At 36.2% G+C, this 17385-nt stretch overlaps 2 protein-coding genes across 3 annotated transcripts in view; both read right to left on the bottom strand.

Moving 5' to 3' along the window:
- LOC115434446 (ly6/PLAUR domain-containing protein 6-like) overlaps positions 1–17385 on the bottom strand; it is a 1359089-nt gene that overhangs the window by 96147 nt on the left and 1245557 nt on the right.
- Positions 1–17385, bottom strand: part of zranb3 (zinc finger, RAN-binding domain containing 3) — a 133194-nt gene that overhangs the window by 65233 nt on the left and 50576 nt on the right. For all 3 annotated transcript variants that reach the window (XM_030156289.1, XM_030156282.1, XM_030156297.1), the window contains one exon: positions 2072–2371. In XM_030156289.1, the coding sequence (XP_030012149.1) occupies positions 2072–2371 (300 nt within the window). The remainder of the gene's footprint in view (positions 1–2071; positions 2372–17385) is intronic.

Here is a 17385-nt window from a genome sequence, read left to right as displayed (position 1 = left end):
TGGCATTCTCTTGATGAGCTTCATGAGGTAGTCACCTGAAATGTTTTCCAGAAGTCTTGAAGCAGTTCCTAGTGATGGTGAGCACTTGTTGGCCATCTGTGGTACATCTCATGCCATTTAAATGAGAAGGTGAGTCCAAACTTTTGACTAGTAGTGTAGAAATACCTATATAAATAGCAGATTTATTTGGTTTCTTCATATTTTATGTTTCACAAGTGTATATTTTGTTTTCTGTCTTCCCTGCACTTTATTTTTGTATTTGCCGCTGTCAGCTTATCTTATCTTATTGTATCGTATCGTATCGTATCGTATTGTATCGTATCGTATCGTATTGTATGTCTTATCTTCAACAATCTACCATTCTTATGTTAGATGCTGGGCTATGCCATAGCCCAACATCTAACATTCCAGAACTTTCTACACATAGTCATGTTTAGAAATGCTGGTTCTACTCACATATGTGAAGACACATTCCCTCCCTCCCTAATGAACACCTCTCAGCTGTCCTTCACATATTCACCTCAGACATTCAACCTGACCTCAAGCCTGACAGAGACTAGTTTTATCTCATTCAACAAAAAAGATGTGGGGAAAAAAACAGCAAATGCTGGATGGAAGCACTTCATTACTTCATTGTATAAAGTGGATTTAAAGCTGTTTTTTTCCTGGGTGTAGAAATATGCATATCTTCCACCTTGTTATGGTAAATGTTGATTGAATAGTGATGTTGGGGTTTTTACTACGCCAATTTAATTAATACATTTTACTATTTCAGTACATCCCTGATTTTATGATTTAAAAAAAACTAAAAATATGTTCACAGCAATGTATAATGTCTGTATTTGTGATTCATACCCTTACTCTAATACCTGTTGTTACCAATAGCAGCTAATCAAACCATGCAACTTACAACTTTTTAGAAAGATACAGTATAGAATTCATGTCGTGCAAAATTGAGTCTGGCCTACTGCTCCTGCCCTCAGCGACAAATTAGCTGTCCACCCTTGATCCATAAGTCCAGTCTGGGATTTAAAGACTCAGAAATGGTATACAATCACAATAATGCTTCCATTAGTTCACCTCATGTCTTTATATTAGTTTAAAATTGGCTGTTTATGTCTATAGTATCTCAGTGTGAACCAGATTTCTATATTTCTTTACATATAAAATCAGTAAAAGACAAACCATACACTGGCTCTAATGAGTGAAAACCATAAGGGGTGGTGAGGGGAGGGCAGTACAATCTGCAGCCTCACAACATGATGCCACTAAATGTTAAACACTGTATCTATTAAGTAAAGGAAAATAATTTTTTGCCATTTCAACGTAGATTTTTGAGTTCCAATCCCAGTTGGTTTCAATGTAGTCGCAATGAAAATTAAAGAGATTACAAGATGTACCTGAATACACCATGAAATGCCTATTAGTCTGATTTTCTTTCTTTGATAAAAACATATACGTACATATTCGCTAAACAAAACATATATATCAAATTTGGTGATAGGTAGGTGTTATTTTGGACGCTGAGAAAGGAATCTATATAGTTATAGTAATCCAGCATGGGCCCGGTTGTGGTTAAGGGGGATAGATGACCAAAACTCACAGATTTAGGTAAACTTTGCCTGTGGCATTAGCTACTCTGCCATTCACACACATGATTTTTTGCCACAAAGAGAGCCTTCTAGGGTACACTAATGTAACTGATGTTATGATAGCAAAAACTAAATAAATTTTCTTTGTGGTGATTGCAATTTTCTGAACAGATGCCTAAAATCTGAACTGTATAACTTGTCACTGATTTGAAGCCAGCTACACTCTGAAGAGTTCAGACTACCAAGGGTTTACTCAATATCTCTTTCTGGGTAGTTGTAGCTTTCTGTGTGCAGAAATAGGCAATACACCCACCTAGTAATAAGAGTAAAAATAATAACGTCCAGCCCCATATGGAATGAGATATAGTCCCTTATTGGTTTGAAGTGATGATATTAAACAGCATTATATGGGCAAGTGACAATGCAGCACCAGCCAATTTCCCTAGATATGAAAAGGAGAAGATTGCAGGTGGGATTACCCCGTGTGTGGTCAGGGGGGAGGCAGCTGCCACTGCCAGCGATGTTGTCGCCTTGCTCTCCTGCTGATTGTTTGCCTTTGAGCTGCCGCTTGTTCTCCTCCTCTGCTTCTCCTACTTTCTGTTTGTCTTTCGGAGGCTCATCCACCTTCTCCTCCTCCTCCTCCTCTTCGCTCTGTTTGTCTTTGAGCGATTTGGGCGGCGGGGCCTTTCCTGGGCTGAGCTCTGGCTCGCTGTCAGAACTGGAGAGGACGACGCAAGCCTGGTCCCTTTGGTTTGATGGCGGTTGAGGTCTGGGTGGCTCTGAGCCAGCAGAGAGAGAAGAGTGAGGGAGGGAGAAAAAGATGGAGATTACTTTATTGGCCGAGTTGCACAGTATAATCAGACTTTGAAGAGTTCCACTCCCTAGTGAGATATCCATCATCTGAAGAGTGTGACAGTGTGACAAAATGACTGCTGACATGAAAGTAAAACTCAATATGGCTCATTAGTGATGTTATTAGCTATCATAAGTCCTTTACTGGCAATTTTAGAGGATGTAATTGTGTAAAATGGATAGACATAACACAGCTGTAATAAAACTTCTACAGACCTGACTCTATTCAGGATGTTTTTGCAAATCTTTACAGGATCTGCAACTATTGTTAACTAATTACCAAATGCGACTAACTATCTGTCTCATACTAACTGAAACTCTGCACAGATGGGGACATTTTAGTCCAGATCCTTGCTCAGCAGCACATCGGCAGGGAAGCATGGAGCTGCAGACAGAACACCTGCCATCCTCCTTTCAGCAGCTCTCAGATCGAACAGCCAATATAATTTGCTGGGAGAAGGAATTATCTTTGTGTCACATTGTTTTGTTAATTGCTTGTCTGCATCATGTGCAATCAAACCTAAACAAAATAATTGTCAGCGATTGCTGCATCTGTGCAGCGCTCCAGCCGGGTGCACTGAACGATACTCCAGCAACTGATAATGGCATAATGCCAGTCACAAGATTTTGCTTTGAACCTTTAAAGCATCAGCCTGTAGACTGGATATCATGTTCATTCTGCAGCTCCACTCTTAAACCATTCATGCAATTTTCATTCATACAGTATGTTGTAATTCTGTGAAGGTCAGGCTGAATTCTAAGCCACAAAAATGTTAATGAATGCAGGATTATGCGTCCCCCATTCAAAGAATTTAACATTATGTAAAATAGAGTTTTAATGTCCTGTTCAGAGACACAAATAGAGCACCTCAAGTCATTTGGTAGTCAGGGTTTGAAGGGTAACTGATTACAGATTCCTATTTACATAAATTATATAATGCAATCATTTTTATAACCTTATTAAAATAGTGTATCTTACCACTAATTATCTTTTTCTTAGTAGCTGTCACTGATCACAATTATTTACAATGTGCCCCGGTAAATCCCAAAACTGGTTAGAGCAGTCAATAATAAAGTGATAATAATTTTGATATAATATATCAATAAGAAGGAGCCTGTTTACATGACCATAAAAGACCAATAACTGGGAGTAATCAGATAATTGTAATAATCACATATGATGTGTTTATGTGCACTTAAGAAAAGCAATAATCTAAAACTCCAGTTAAGATGTTCCAGTCCATTATCGTATTTCATTAGGAGTACATTCGTATATAATGATGGCAGAATCAAACTTCCTGTTACTGTCTTCCGCTCACGTCTGACTATGTTACTTCCATTTTCTACAATTTGCAGATGTAAAGGAATGAAATGAATTACATTAACCTGTATACATGCAGGAAGACATTGGAGTACTGAGGAGAAATCCAGGTGTGTTAATCTGATTTGTCATAATCAGATTACTGCTGTTATCAGATTATACTGTTTACACGGTCACTTGAATAATCTTATAACTCCAGAAATCTGATAATGATTGGAGTATTAGTGTGCATGTAAACGGGCTCAGTGAAAAAATAATGGTACACAGCAGGAATGAGTTCAAGATCAAAACAATATGTGTATGTCAAATCTGTTCAGATTAAACAGAATTGATGTTGAAGCACATGCAAGATAAGCTGATACAGAACATTATGAGCACATTTTAATGATTAATGCAGGTTTGAACATATTACATCATGAGCTGAAGGAATACCACAAAGCAAACGTATTCCTTTTTGGCTTTTTGACAAGATTTCTTAATATTTGAGAGGAATATTTTAATCATATTTAAATGTTAATGTCACTTTCAGTCAGAGGAAAATGTCACCTAGAAGTTCTTCAGAAAAAAAAAAAAAAAAAAAAAAAAAACGTTACAGAATTTCCATTCCCTGCTTTCTGAGTTAAATTTAAATCATATCCTTTCACATTATTTGTTGAACTTGAGGTGTGAAATCTAACAAGACAGTAAGTTGTGAGACTTGGGGACGCAGAGGGCTAATTAGTGATCTCGCTTCTCTGTGGCTTGTTTCTTCAAAAGGCCAGCCTATAGCCGGCTTCCTCAAATGTCATCAGAGTCTCCGGGCTCCTGGCCCCGCCGCTGCCCCCCTTCACTAACAAGTCGAGTGAGACCGTGGAGAGATGGCTCAATTTGTGTTAAGCTGTCCCCATCGAGGAAGATGTTAACGGGGAAAACCTACAGGGCCATGCCTTGGCGTCAACCCCTTGTTTTCCAACCACTCAGGGTGCCATTATGTCTGAAGTAGCTTCGTACTCTTCCAAAAGTGTGTCCCAAATGCAGACACGTAGACATATTAATGCACGCAAACACCCAAAAAGTATGTAATTCCACAATGGATGCATTCCAAATCACATACTTTTTTGCTTCAGTTGCTCTTACAAAGTAGACCATTTGATGTATGTTGGGCTGAGTTATGTCTGGAATACATTCAACACCCAGTTTATTCAATGTGAGAAGCATTAAATTACAATCGACCTTAACACTGAGTACAAACTGTTATGTAATTTGCCACTGGCATTGAGATTTCTCTTTTCTCATTCTCTCCTGTCTCATACCGACACATACAGTATTTGGCCAGTGTACGTAACAGAGAGCACTGCATCATGGGATGTTGCATTAATACTGCTAAGCTTCAAAACTTCTTAATGTCTATAGTTTATAGTGAAACAGGTGTGAATTTATGACTAATGAAAAGAAGTTCAGGTTGTGTCATGACTTCTTTACTGCAGACACAACATCAATGATGAACTTGAATTGTGAATCATGAGCTGATATCTACCCATTTTCCATGGTTTTCTTGATAATAACCAAAATCACTTCAGTTCTTAAATCAATAACTATGGCACTGTACTCCCAAAAACATTGCTTTTTGGCATTCCATGTTTTCTTTTCTGTCTGTTTTAGTCATACGATACACACAGGAGTTAGTACTTGATTCCATAACTATTGTTTTTGATTATTTTTGATGGCCTAATAATTTTTTTGACAACTGTATTTGTCATTAGTCCTGTTGTATGTTGTACTCTGGTTGGCTTGATAACACCCATGTAGCACATTCTGGGGCATTTTTACATGATTTTGAGTAAGTTTAACAAGTAAAGCTTTAAGAACACAAACGTTTTGCTATGGGGGCTACAGTACAGGGCTCTACGCACCCCTGATTTGTAAGCGTCAAAATCTGCAGTAATCTGAATGTCCACTGGGGGCTAGGTCTAAAACGAGAGACGTCCTTGTTAAAATGGAAAACCTTTTCAGCAGAAATTGACATGTTTGCATTACAAAATACAAACGAGTGTTAGCCAAATTCTGCCTCCGTGACAACTGTAAGTGGGGTGAAGTTTTATATAACACATCGATTTAGATTTCCAAATGCCAAAAAGTTATGCATAATTAAGTGCAAGGCAGCTGTAATTGACAGGTGAGCACCGCCTGTGTCTGTTCTGCTGTTTGTGCTTTATAATGGTTGGACGTTCAGAGCTCTTGTGTCGTAAATAAAACAGCTCCGACTGCTCTGTTGTGGTATTTAAGGAGTTACACTAGCAAAGCAATCAGAGGATTCTATCATTAAGTTTACAAAAAAAAAAAAAAAAAGTGAAATTCCCTACATAACCGGCACCATCTGATATTAAAATGCTTAAAAAAGCATTTCACACCAATTTTTCAGACAAAATTATTTTTATAATGATAAAAGGGTGTGTCATAAAACTATATTGAAAACAGAAATATATGATTGAGTTTTCAAATTATAGCAATGATAAGTTATGTTATTATTCATTCTTAGAGAACTTTCCGAGGGACTGAATTTAGTTTGCATAAAAAGTTCCGTAATTTTCTTGAAAATCCTTTTTTGGCAAACATTTTAATGGATTTAGAAACTTAAGATGTTATACTATTGAACTGCAAAAAGTTTTAAATGATTATCTCAATTCTAATTTTTTTAACTCAAAGTCAACAGGCGCGTGACTTGACCCAAGTATTTAATCACAATAACCAACATAGCTGATGTTACCATTAATTCCTAATGGATTGTATGGTCGGTTAGCTAACCTGCTAATTAGCTCAGGTAGCCATTATAGGTGCGTTTGTGCATTTCATAACTGTGACATTACTGTCCAACACAACTATTTATATATGGTCTATGGAGGTAACTTGTTAGTTCATTGATACTATATCCAAGACAGGTCATTACACTTACACTTTCATGAACTTTGAAATCCAATTTCAGAACATTTCAGCTGGCATTTGGCATTTTCTTTTCTCGTGTTACGTTTTCACCCGTAGGAATTTTACTTAAAGTACTTTTTTTTCCAAATATTGCAAGTCTGTGGCTTATTTATTACAGGCTATATATTAATTTGTCATGTGCTTCAGCTTGTACTTTGACAAAAAGGCTAAAAAATAATGTGTTTTTTTTTACATATTGTACAATTCTTTTTACTTCCATCAAAAACAGGGCAATCTACACTCCATTTTCCATTTAGCCAAATATACATCACAACATATTGTTTTGTGTTCCACCCATACACGTACAATGGAGGGCAAAATTATTATAACAGTTGAAAAAATGTAAAGGGTTTTAACTGTTTTTACAATGGATGAAATATCTACAAAGTCATCATTATGCTCTATAAACTATAGAGTAGAGCCATCAAAAGGAGATTTAGGTCATTTCCCACAGAAAAAACAAGCATAGCATAATTCACCGTCAATGTCACACAATCATATTCCTTTGCATAAGAATCTAAATCAGTTGTGTGATCATTGTTAGATGTGACTGTGGTTAAATTGATGGTGAGACTTAGGACACAGCTGTGTGATTCTGTTTAATGTACCAGACCTATCTTACTCATTAAGGAAATATTAAAGCTACAAGAGGATAAAAATAGTGGGACTCACTTCATCTGACATTTGTTGTGGTCAGAACAGCCATCTACATGTTCCATGGACATTTAGAAATTAAATCATGCTTTGGAGGCAAAAAAGGTGAATAATTTCAGGTCTGTCAGGTGTTCTAATAATTTTGGCCACCGCTGTATATACTCCTTGAATTTTGACACTCACCACATGCCTTTGCACAATTTAAAAGTTATCAGTACAAGTCTACAACATACATTATCAAATAGACAAATAGGACAGGAATAAATATAAATTAAAAAATAAGAGTACATTCTTTTAAATAACAAATGTAATTGAAACTGTAAGACTGTGTGCATTTCGAGTTGCTTTTTGAAAAGTGGTCATACCTTATCAAATTTATATAAATGAATGTAAAATTTAGCAAACAAAATATGAAATCAAGTTTACTGTTGGATTTTGAACAGCCAAATGTCACATTTTCCAGTCACAATCCAAAATAACTGAGCACATACTAACATACTAATATAAGACAGAGCATATGTAATGCGGAGGAAGGTGGATAGGAATAGCTAGAAAAGCACATTGGTTTACATACTGTGAAATGAGTGCAGATACAGTTGGACATCTTAATATTTTTGCCTTTAGATATGGAATGCACATAAAACAAGAAAAGCATTTATAGTAGTCGGCAGGAAGTCAAACAGCTGCATCCTGTGACTAGAAATCCATAAAGATAACTAGATTTAATATAAAGAAAACTGGACATTGTTGTTAAAAGTTCAAAGTAAAAAAAAAGGAAATCAAGTGTGAGCTGAGAGTGTGCCAAGAGATACCTAAATTGACCTCTTCCTGTGTACTACACAACTTCTACAGCAGGTGTTGAGAGACAAATTGCTGGTCTGCTGGTGAAAGAGTTGGAGGACTGTGCTGTGCCCACGCACCCGGCCAACAAAACTGCAAACACAGGAACTCAACACCGCTGAATCCACTCGTAAATGGTGGAACAGAAAGTGTGTGGCTGCTAAGTGAAGCCAAATCTGCTGCAGCACATCATGTTGGGTAAGCCACCTGAGATGGCACACACTGTCACATAGAGGAAGTAATAATCCATGACAGTTTAATTAAAAACAAGTCTTGATCAGTGAAGATACAGCACAACAGTAATTCAATTTGTATGTGATTAATAAAAGCTGTTGTTGTTTTGACAAAGGGGTGCTTGTTTTTAATTCCAAATGTGTGTGAAATGTATACTTTCACCCGGTGAGTAAAGATAAAATAGGATCAACGGCCCTGTATCTCACCAGCATGTTCTATATTAGAGTCCTGTGGTGTTGATGCAGATCAATCTCCAAATAGAAGTAGGTGGTAGTTTGACTGGAGGATAACTCAACTAATTAAATCAAAGTCCATATATGACTTGCTATCAGTGCTCAATAGAAACTATACTGATATCTGAAACTATTTCCATGTCATAAACCATCAAAATACAGCCCATTATAAGTAAAGGCAAATGTTGAATATTTGAAAAAGTAGTTAAAAAACATAAATTTCTCAAAACCGTGAAGCAACTTTATAGACATTGTCCAAAGGAAGCTACATAAAAAAACTGAAATGAAACCGAGCAGTAGTTTTGGAGAAAATAGTTGAAATGTAGACATTGGTGACTATGAGTTTGACTCTTCAAGATCACTCAGGGTCTAAGGCCATGGACCCAAATGAAAGTCCAAACATGACTTCCTATCAGTGCTCAATAGTAACTATACTGACATCGCTAACCATTTCCATGTTATAAACCATCAAAATATGGACCATTATATGTAAAGGCAAATTTTTAATATTTCAAAACTTTGTCAAAAATGATAAAAAAAAATCTAAATATCTCGCAACTTTGAATACATTTTGTAGACACTGTTGTAAAGAAAGCTACATATAAAATTTTAAACGAGTCCAACCGGTGGTTTCGTCACAGAAGATGTTTGAAGAAATTGCCAACGAAGATGAGAAAGATGACGACGAAGACGCCGCCGGATGCAGCGCCTTCACAATAGCTCATGACCTATCAACCAGTGAGCTAAAAACTCATCTTTCATACATCCATCTACTTATGAGCGTACACAATGATCAAAGGCCTTCGTCAGCACTAACAGGCTTAAACGTACTGTTATTTGTTGATATCACAGTATCCGTAAATGTGACCCTTCACTCATAACGGATACTGAGCCCCCTCTGTTTTAACCATGACTCCAGTTGGTCTGTGGGATTCTCATAAATCCTTCTTGGACTTAACATACACATCGGTTGTGTAAACCCTGTTCCACAGTTGTCGTGTGCCCCCAGGGTTGTAAACTTTACCACATGCACTGTCAGACCTTAGTGTCGCATTCTATCTTCCCTAATTTCTGTCCTAAAAGCTTCGATTAAAGGCTTTCTCTTGCAAACCTATGGGCTCTGCAGTGAAGATTCATTGCATCCCTTGACAACGTTTATAGAGGATGAAAAAGTAGTGGAAGACGGTTTTATTTCCTTTACTAACAAACTATGAACCACAGTGGGAAAATACAACACTACAAGTTAAAGTTCTGCATTTAAAACACTTACATTAAGGTAAAACTAACAAGAAAATCTACTTAATATATGAAAAGTATATAAAAAAATGTCTTGACTTGATTTACTATTATCATGTTTTTGGGTTCATTTTGCTGCTCCGTTAATGTGCTTGCTGTGTTTTATCGCTGAACATGTTAAAGGTTGAGCTCGTTCAGAATACTAAATATACTGTTGTTATGGCCCTGGGGTCTTCCCAGGGCTGGTGTGTGTTGTCTGTGTTGTTTTTCAGTGTGCCACCCAACCTGGCTGGGTGGAGCTGGAGGAAACTGAAGACAGCTGGCCCTTGCCTCCTGAGAATATAAAACCCACCCTATGCTGCCAGTCAGTAATTTGTAATTTATTTATTTTATTCAAAGACTGTGCACAATAATACATTAACCTCAAAACCAGGAAAGATGCTGATGCTTGTGCCAGGTTTTAGCAAAAACTGCTAATTCCCACCTGCAGTCCCGAGACAGGCTGATGTTATGCAAAGTTTTTTAACAGAAAAACCCCTAAGTGGTGACAAAAAAACAGTTCAATATTTTACATTCACACTTCCTCCCTTGGCACCAAATTATGTTACTTTGGAGCACTGATTTACAGTAAAGTTTGCTATTTTGTTAGTTAATTTTGACCGCACATGACCACCTGTCAGGTTCATTTGTTGGATGATACTTTCTCGTTACTTTTATTAACCAATTAAGACCCAGTGCTTCTTTTGTGGCAACTCCCAAAAGCATTTTTCTCTCTATTTAATCTTTCTGAAGTGATGTATCACTATTTATTATATTTTCATCTTTATTTTGCTTGTTTTTTAGTGTAAATCATTCATTTTCCTATATTTAATTCACAGATCACGTAGATGTTCATAAAAGCTCAGATTAAAGTTGAAGATTATTATACTAGAAACAGAGAAAACTGGAAAAAAAAAGTGACTTTCATCAAAGATATCAAGATCTGAACATAAAAACAAGTGTCTCCATCCACTGTCATTAATCAAATCCATGGGTTTTATTGGTGAATTAATGTTTTAGAAGATGACAGTGTTTCTATGTTCACCACAGAGCTTCTGAATGTCCAAATGGGTCATATCTGATGACCATGAAAAGATGACAAACTGCATTTTACACCAATTATTTACATGGATTGATAGAATTACAGGACTGACAAGTATTACATTTTTTAGATCAGTGGATGTTTTGGTCGATGGTGAATGCTTGGGTCTTTATGGGTTAAATTAGTTCTCTTCAATTAAATAGAGCTCTCTTTTTTTAGTTTAATCCTAGTGTTCACTTCTCTTTGTTATGGTCATCAAGCCAAGCCATAACATTTACTGGTATGTTAATTTTCAGGACTGCATCGTATTCCATAAGACCATCATTTTGTAGTGTCCTGTTACAACCATGTATCTGTGAAAAAATAAACTTTTCATGAACTCTAAATAACAGGCCTGTTTCCAGCTTTGTGACAATGCATTTTCCAAATCATCCAAAGGAGGTTTTCAGGAGTTTATAAAAGTTTAAATGCATAAAAAGGAGAAAACTGAAACTCAACTCTTGAAAACAATCTGTATATGACAAACATTCAAAATCAACACATTTAGAGACATGTGTGGCATCTATGTGCGGGGTAAGGAAACTGTCAAAAAGATTTGTGTGCATAAGATAGAAATGCATGCATATTATTCTATAGTTGTGCAAAAAATAAATATTTGTAAACTCTTGAATGAGTTTAGTCATACATAAAATGTATTGTGTGTATTTTATCTGTCAGAATAGGAATGAAAAAGTTTTGACGTCAAGAATTACAAACACGAAATGCAACTTTACAATTGCGCTTCTCCATCATGAATACAAATTCACCAATGAGACCCCACTGTCAAAAATATGTCACCACTTCACAGGCATTATTTATCGAGCAGAAGAAACATCGATTCCACAGACTGCACGAGCTCAGAGACAGTGGGCGCATATCGAGGCACTGGCATGGATTCTGTGGCAGCCTTCCTGAGTGCGCTGAGTGTCACAGCTTCCTGTCATGGGTGCCTGCGTTTACGTGCCACTGGTGCATGTATGGTCCAAAGCACCGAACCGAACAAGGTGCTTCCTTAGCTAACAGTCCAATGTAATTGATAGGAAATAGGAGTACGAACAGGATGTAAAGCACACTATGTAGCAGCATATTAGTTGGCTACTCTGGAAATCATGATACACAGCTCCAACAAGCACTTCACATGTCTTTTACTGGCACAGAAGCCAAAGCCAGTCCTAGGCTACACAGGAATATGCCTGGTCAGTTGAAAGATGCTACTAATGTTGCTAGCAAATAGTGAGGCACCTGGGACACTCAGGGCGGCCGCTGCAGAATCCATGCCAGTGCCTCGATATGCGCCTACTGTCTCTCAACTCATGTGCAGTCTGTGGAATCGATGTATCTTCTGCTCAATAAATAATGCCTGTGAAGTGGTGGATTTTTGACAGTAGAGTCACATTGGTGAATTCATATTCATGACAGAGAAAGTACAATCGTAAAGTTGGATTTCGTGTTTGTAATTCTTGACGTCAAAACTTTTTCATTCCTATTCTGACAGATAAAATACACATGATACATTTTATGTACGACTGAACTCATTCAAGAGTTTACAAATATTTATTTTTTGCACAACTATAGAATGATATGCATGCATTTCTTTCTCATGCACACAAATCTTTTTGACAGTTTCCTTACCCCATATCTACGGATTGAAGTACTGACAGATATTTGAAATGATTGACACCCTTGCTGTAGAGTGCCAGAAAGGTCCTTATGGTGTACAAAATTTACACTTCTTCCATTCTGAGACTTTTTTTTTTTAAGACTTTTTTTAAGACTTTTTTTTTTTTTTTTGCCTGTTGCTGAGTTAACCTTCTGTTTGGAGTTTTCTATCTTCCACCATCATTTTTTCCCTGTTCTCCCCAGTTGTTACTTTCTCATTTTTGATTTATGAGTTTGAAAAGGAAATGGTTAAACAGTGCTTATACAATGTTAAGATTCAATACTTGACGTTATAAAAAGAATCTTTCTTTTCCTCTCATTCTGTTCGGCACAAACACCTCATGGTACGACAGACTGGAACCCTTTTGCAGGCTGAGTATTCTTTCTCTGCAGCTGCCATCCTGCTGTAGTTTTGTTATATTTTTCCCTGCTACTAAACCCACAGAAAGCGACTGCCAAATGTCTGTTTCTTTCCTGTTGGTTATAAGAGCCGACGTCTTTGTATCATAAAGTTCTCAGATTCACAATCGATACATCTCAGGACCAATAATATCAATTGTGACACTTTCCTTTACAATCATTGTCAAAATTGTTGCTTTCAACATTTCTTTTATCATTCAATAAGTTCTGGCCTGATTATTTTCTTACACTTTCACAGGCCGAAGACTGTGGTGCCACGTTGAGAGATATCTCCATAAATACAGTTGTTATTTTACAGCCCAGTCTGTCATTTACAAATTTAGCAGGTTGTTAAATTCCACGTCTAGCGAGCTGACAGCCTGCTGCTGTGAATGCAGAATGGAGCTTGTGACAAAGAAGAGAGTGTGATTGTGGAATAGTTATCAGTTATCAAGCATCTGCTGCAGCTGAGCATGAAATAGGGGGTGAATTTTGTTTAAAAAAATATGTGGGTGTGTGTTTTGTTTCTAGTTCAGCGCTGATGATCTGTACACCATTGACAGTGTGAAAGGACCAAGGTGCAAACAGACACTGTATATGTTCTATGTAACTGGATTTTTCTATATTTAATTATAATTAATTTAGTTTAACCCACAACTGTGTCATAACTTCCAAATGATTTTTTCGTCTTTCCCAAGTGATTTATCACCATTTATGATAATATTATCCTCTGTATTTTGTCTTTTTCAGAGTAAATCCTGTATTTCTCTATATTTACTAATCACGTCGATGTTGATTAAAGCTCAGAGTAAATTCAATGGTTATTGTTTCAAAACAGAGAAAACTGAAGATGTGACTTTTTTCAGTAAAATATATCATTAACTGAACATAAACCAAGCGTCTTCATCCACTGTCATAGATCAAACTACATGGGTTTTACTAGTGAATCAATGTTGAAGATAATAGTGTTTCCACGTTCACTACGGAGCCTCTGAACGTCCAAATGGGTCATATCTGATGACCATGAAAAGGTGACAAACTGCATTTTACACCAATTATTTACATGGATTGATAAGATTAGTGGATCAACAGGTATTAGACATTTTACATCAGTAGATGGTTTTGGTCGATGGTGGATTTTTGGGTCTTTATGGGTTTAAGTTAATGTAGAGTAGACGGTAACTAATTTTAGTTTGAGTGTATTCTGATGCAAAAATGCATCCTGATGTGTATTAATAGATTCTGATTTTAGGGACAGATTTACTAAGGCAGTGCAGTTTAGAGAGGCCCCGTTTTATGGGTGATTTACTAAGGATTCGCAAACTCAAGAACACAGATGCAGCCTCTTCATTTTGATAATGACCTGTGCTGCTCTACCAAGACCAGCGCAGTTTAGAGCAGAGCCAGATTGTGCAAGGACACACTTGATGAGAACAGAGGGATTGTACTAACATCACAGTGAAGGTTTTATGCATGTGTGTCTGTCTGGAAACAGCAATACAGGCCAATATAGGAAACAGAAGAAGGAGTTTTCTGTGGAAGAACTGGAGGAGTTAGACCAGGGGTGTCAAAGTCATTTTATTTCAGGGGCCACATTTAACCCAGTATGATCTCATGCAGGCTGGATCAATAAAATAATGATATAATAATCTATAAATAATGTAAAATCCAAACTTTTGGCTGTGTGAAAAACGTAAAATTACAATATGAAAATTTTTGCATCTACAAACTAACCTATAAAAATATGGGAATAACCTGAATAACTTGAAATATGTTCTGAAAAATAAATGTAATTTTAACATTATTATGTGTCAGCTTATTATTTACACACGAACATTACAACTTACAGATTGCAGTAGATCTCCAAATACACAAAACATTTAATAACAGGCAGAATATTGTTAAAATTGCACTTATTTTAATCTAAAAATTTGAGGTTGTTCAAATTTGTTCAGGTTTGTCACATTTTTGTGAAAGAATAGTTTGTAAATGTAAACAGTTTCATGTAATTTTACTCTTTTTTTTTTTTTACAATAAAACAAAGAAAAAAAATATGGAGTTGTCATTACTTATAGATTATTCTGGTATTATTTTACTGGTCCAACCCACTTGAGGTCATATTGTGTTGTATGTGGCCCCTGATTTTGACACCTTGGACATTCATATTCGAAATAAAAATACATCATTCAATTAATATGTTCAGTGTAACCAGATCAGAACCTTTAGTAGGCTGGCTTTGTCCAGTGGGCTATATGTTTGACACCTGTGAGTGCCAGTGTAACTGAGCTTGAATTAGTGGCAAAAATGCTTTAAAATCACAACATCCAACCTGCTTATAAAGGCAGATCTGGATCAGCATGTGATGGAGGTTAATACAGGTGGGGGAAGGTGCATGATGCAAAGGAGACGAATGAAGAAGCGATATTTGTAGGAAACTATAGAACTGAATTCTGACTTATATTCGCAGTTTATGACACTGATCAAACCTTTCAACGTGTTAGTAAATCAGGCTCTTAGTAGACAATAAAATCTATTGATATATTTTTGCATATGTACAAAGAGAGATTTATTCTTTTGGCACGTTCATGTTTAAAAATATATTTCATGAGGATGTAGTTCAGTTTTTCACACTTGTAATTAATTGTATATTTGCTGCTACTGAAGTCTGATCTTTAGGAACACACTGGAAATGGGTTAAATAAAAATAAAACGAAGAGATAAGGATAATTTGTCTGAGTATTAGGCCATTATTCTCTGAGCCAGTCATAATTCCTGATAAATCCACCAGTCTTGTATATTTTTGTCACAGTGACAGCTTTCTGCCTGATTACAATTCCACATTTACATAATTCCTTTAATTAATGTTAATTAATTAATATGTCTACTTCAGATGTTATGAAATGTCATTCTGTTCCACAAACAGCCAGACAAAGACAGCAAATTTAAGCTTTTGGATGAGTTTTCATCAGATGAAATTTAATGCATATATTTGGTCATTTCAAATAAATACACTGGTATTATGTTTTATTTCTGTCACAGTGGAAATATAATATGTTAGTATAGATTTTAAAAGTAAAATGCAATCGATTTATGTGCTATTTCCCTCATTGAGATAAAGATCTTTTTTGCAATTGAGACTCAAGTACAACATCTAATTACATATACACAATTAAATAACCCTTCATTCACTGTGGACAACAGTAAAACAAACACATACATTTTTTAGTTGAAAGAGTAACAAGTATTAGTGAAAACAGAGGCTAATTGAAGCTTTGCAGTCACTTCGTTCAGGGAACTGGTGATGGAACTAAACATGTTAAAGATCATGACCTTTTAAATGAACATGAAGGTATGTAAATTCTCTTTAGTTGAGAATGATCGTTATATAGGTCATATCTGGAGTGATTTATCTATTAGTTGTCTAGTATTATATTAATCCCCTATTTTGACGGCATTGCTCTACAAACAAAGTGATACAAAGAATAAAAGTTGTGAGACTTCAAATATTTTGGTTGCTAATAAAGAACAAAATTACATAAGTGCAAATAAATATATATATATATATATATATATATATACCACCCAAATTGTAAGAAAAAAAAAAAAAAAAAAAAGTTGTGAAAAAGTGTAAAAAATGGGACCAATGCCCCTGTATCTCACCGCCATGTTCTATCAAGAATCAATACCAAGTTGAATTTGCGAGGTTGTCAGGTTCTGCCGCAATTACAGTCCTGTGGTGTTGATGCAGGAGATCAATTTCCCAATATAAGTGGGGTAACTCAACAAATTAAATGAAGTTCCACATATGACTTCCAATCAGTGCTCAATAGTAACTACCGTAATTTCCAGTCTATAAGCCACTACTTTTTTCAACACACTGTGAACCCGCAGCTCTAAAATGATCCGGCTAATTTATGTTTTCTGGGCTAATGATCGATCCGGCTGACGAAGAAGGAAATAGAGCTGCTACACGTAAGCTTGGCATCAATGAAGCAATGGTGAGACATTGGAGATGGGGTGAGTGCGACTTATAGTCAAGTGTGGCTTATAGTCCGGAAAGTATCGTATACGGATATCTGTAACTATTTCCATGTTATAAGCCATCAAAATATGTCCCATTATAAGTCAAGGCAAATTTGTAATATTTCAAAAATTTCTTAAAAATTCAAAAAACGAAATTTGTGAACAAACTTTGTAGACATTGTCCCATGGAAGCTGCACAAAATGATTGAAATGAATCGGACCGGTAGTTTTGTTGGAGAAGATGTATGATGAAACTGCTAA

The sequence above is a fragment of the Sphaeramia orbicularis genome, chromosome 2 (genome assembly GCF_902148855.1).
Source record: "Sphaeramia orbicularis chromosome 2, fSphaOr1.1, whole genome shotgun sequence".
In the NCBI taxonomy this organism is placed as follows: domain Eukaryota; kingdom Metazoa; phylum Chordata; class Actinopteri; order Kurtiformes; family Apogonidae; genus Sphaeramia; species Sphaeramia orbicularis.
The sequence above is the reverse complement of the archived record's forward strand: the minus strand, read 5'-3'. Positions and strand labels throughout refer to the sequence as shown.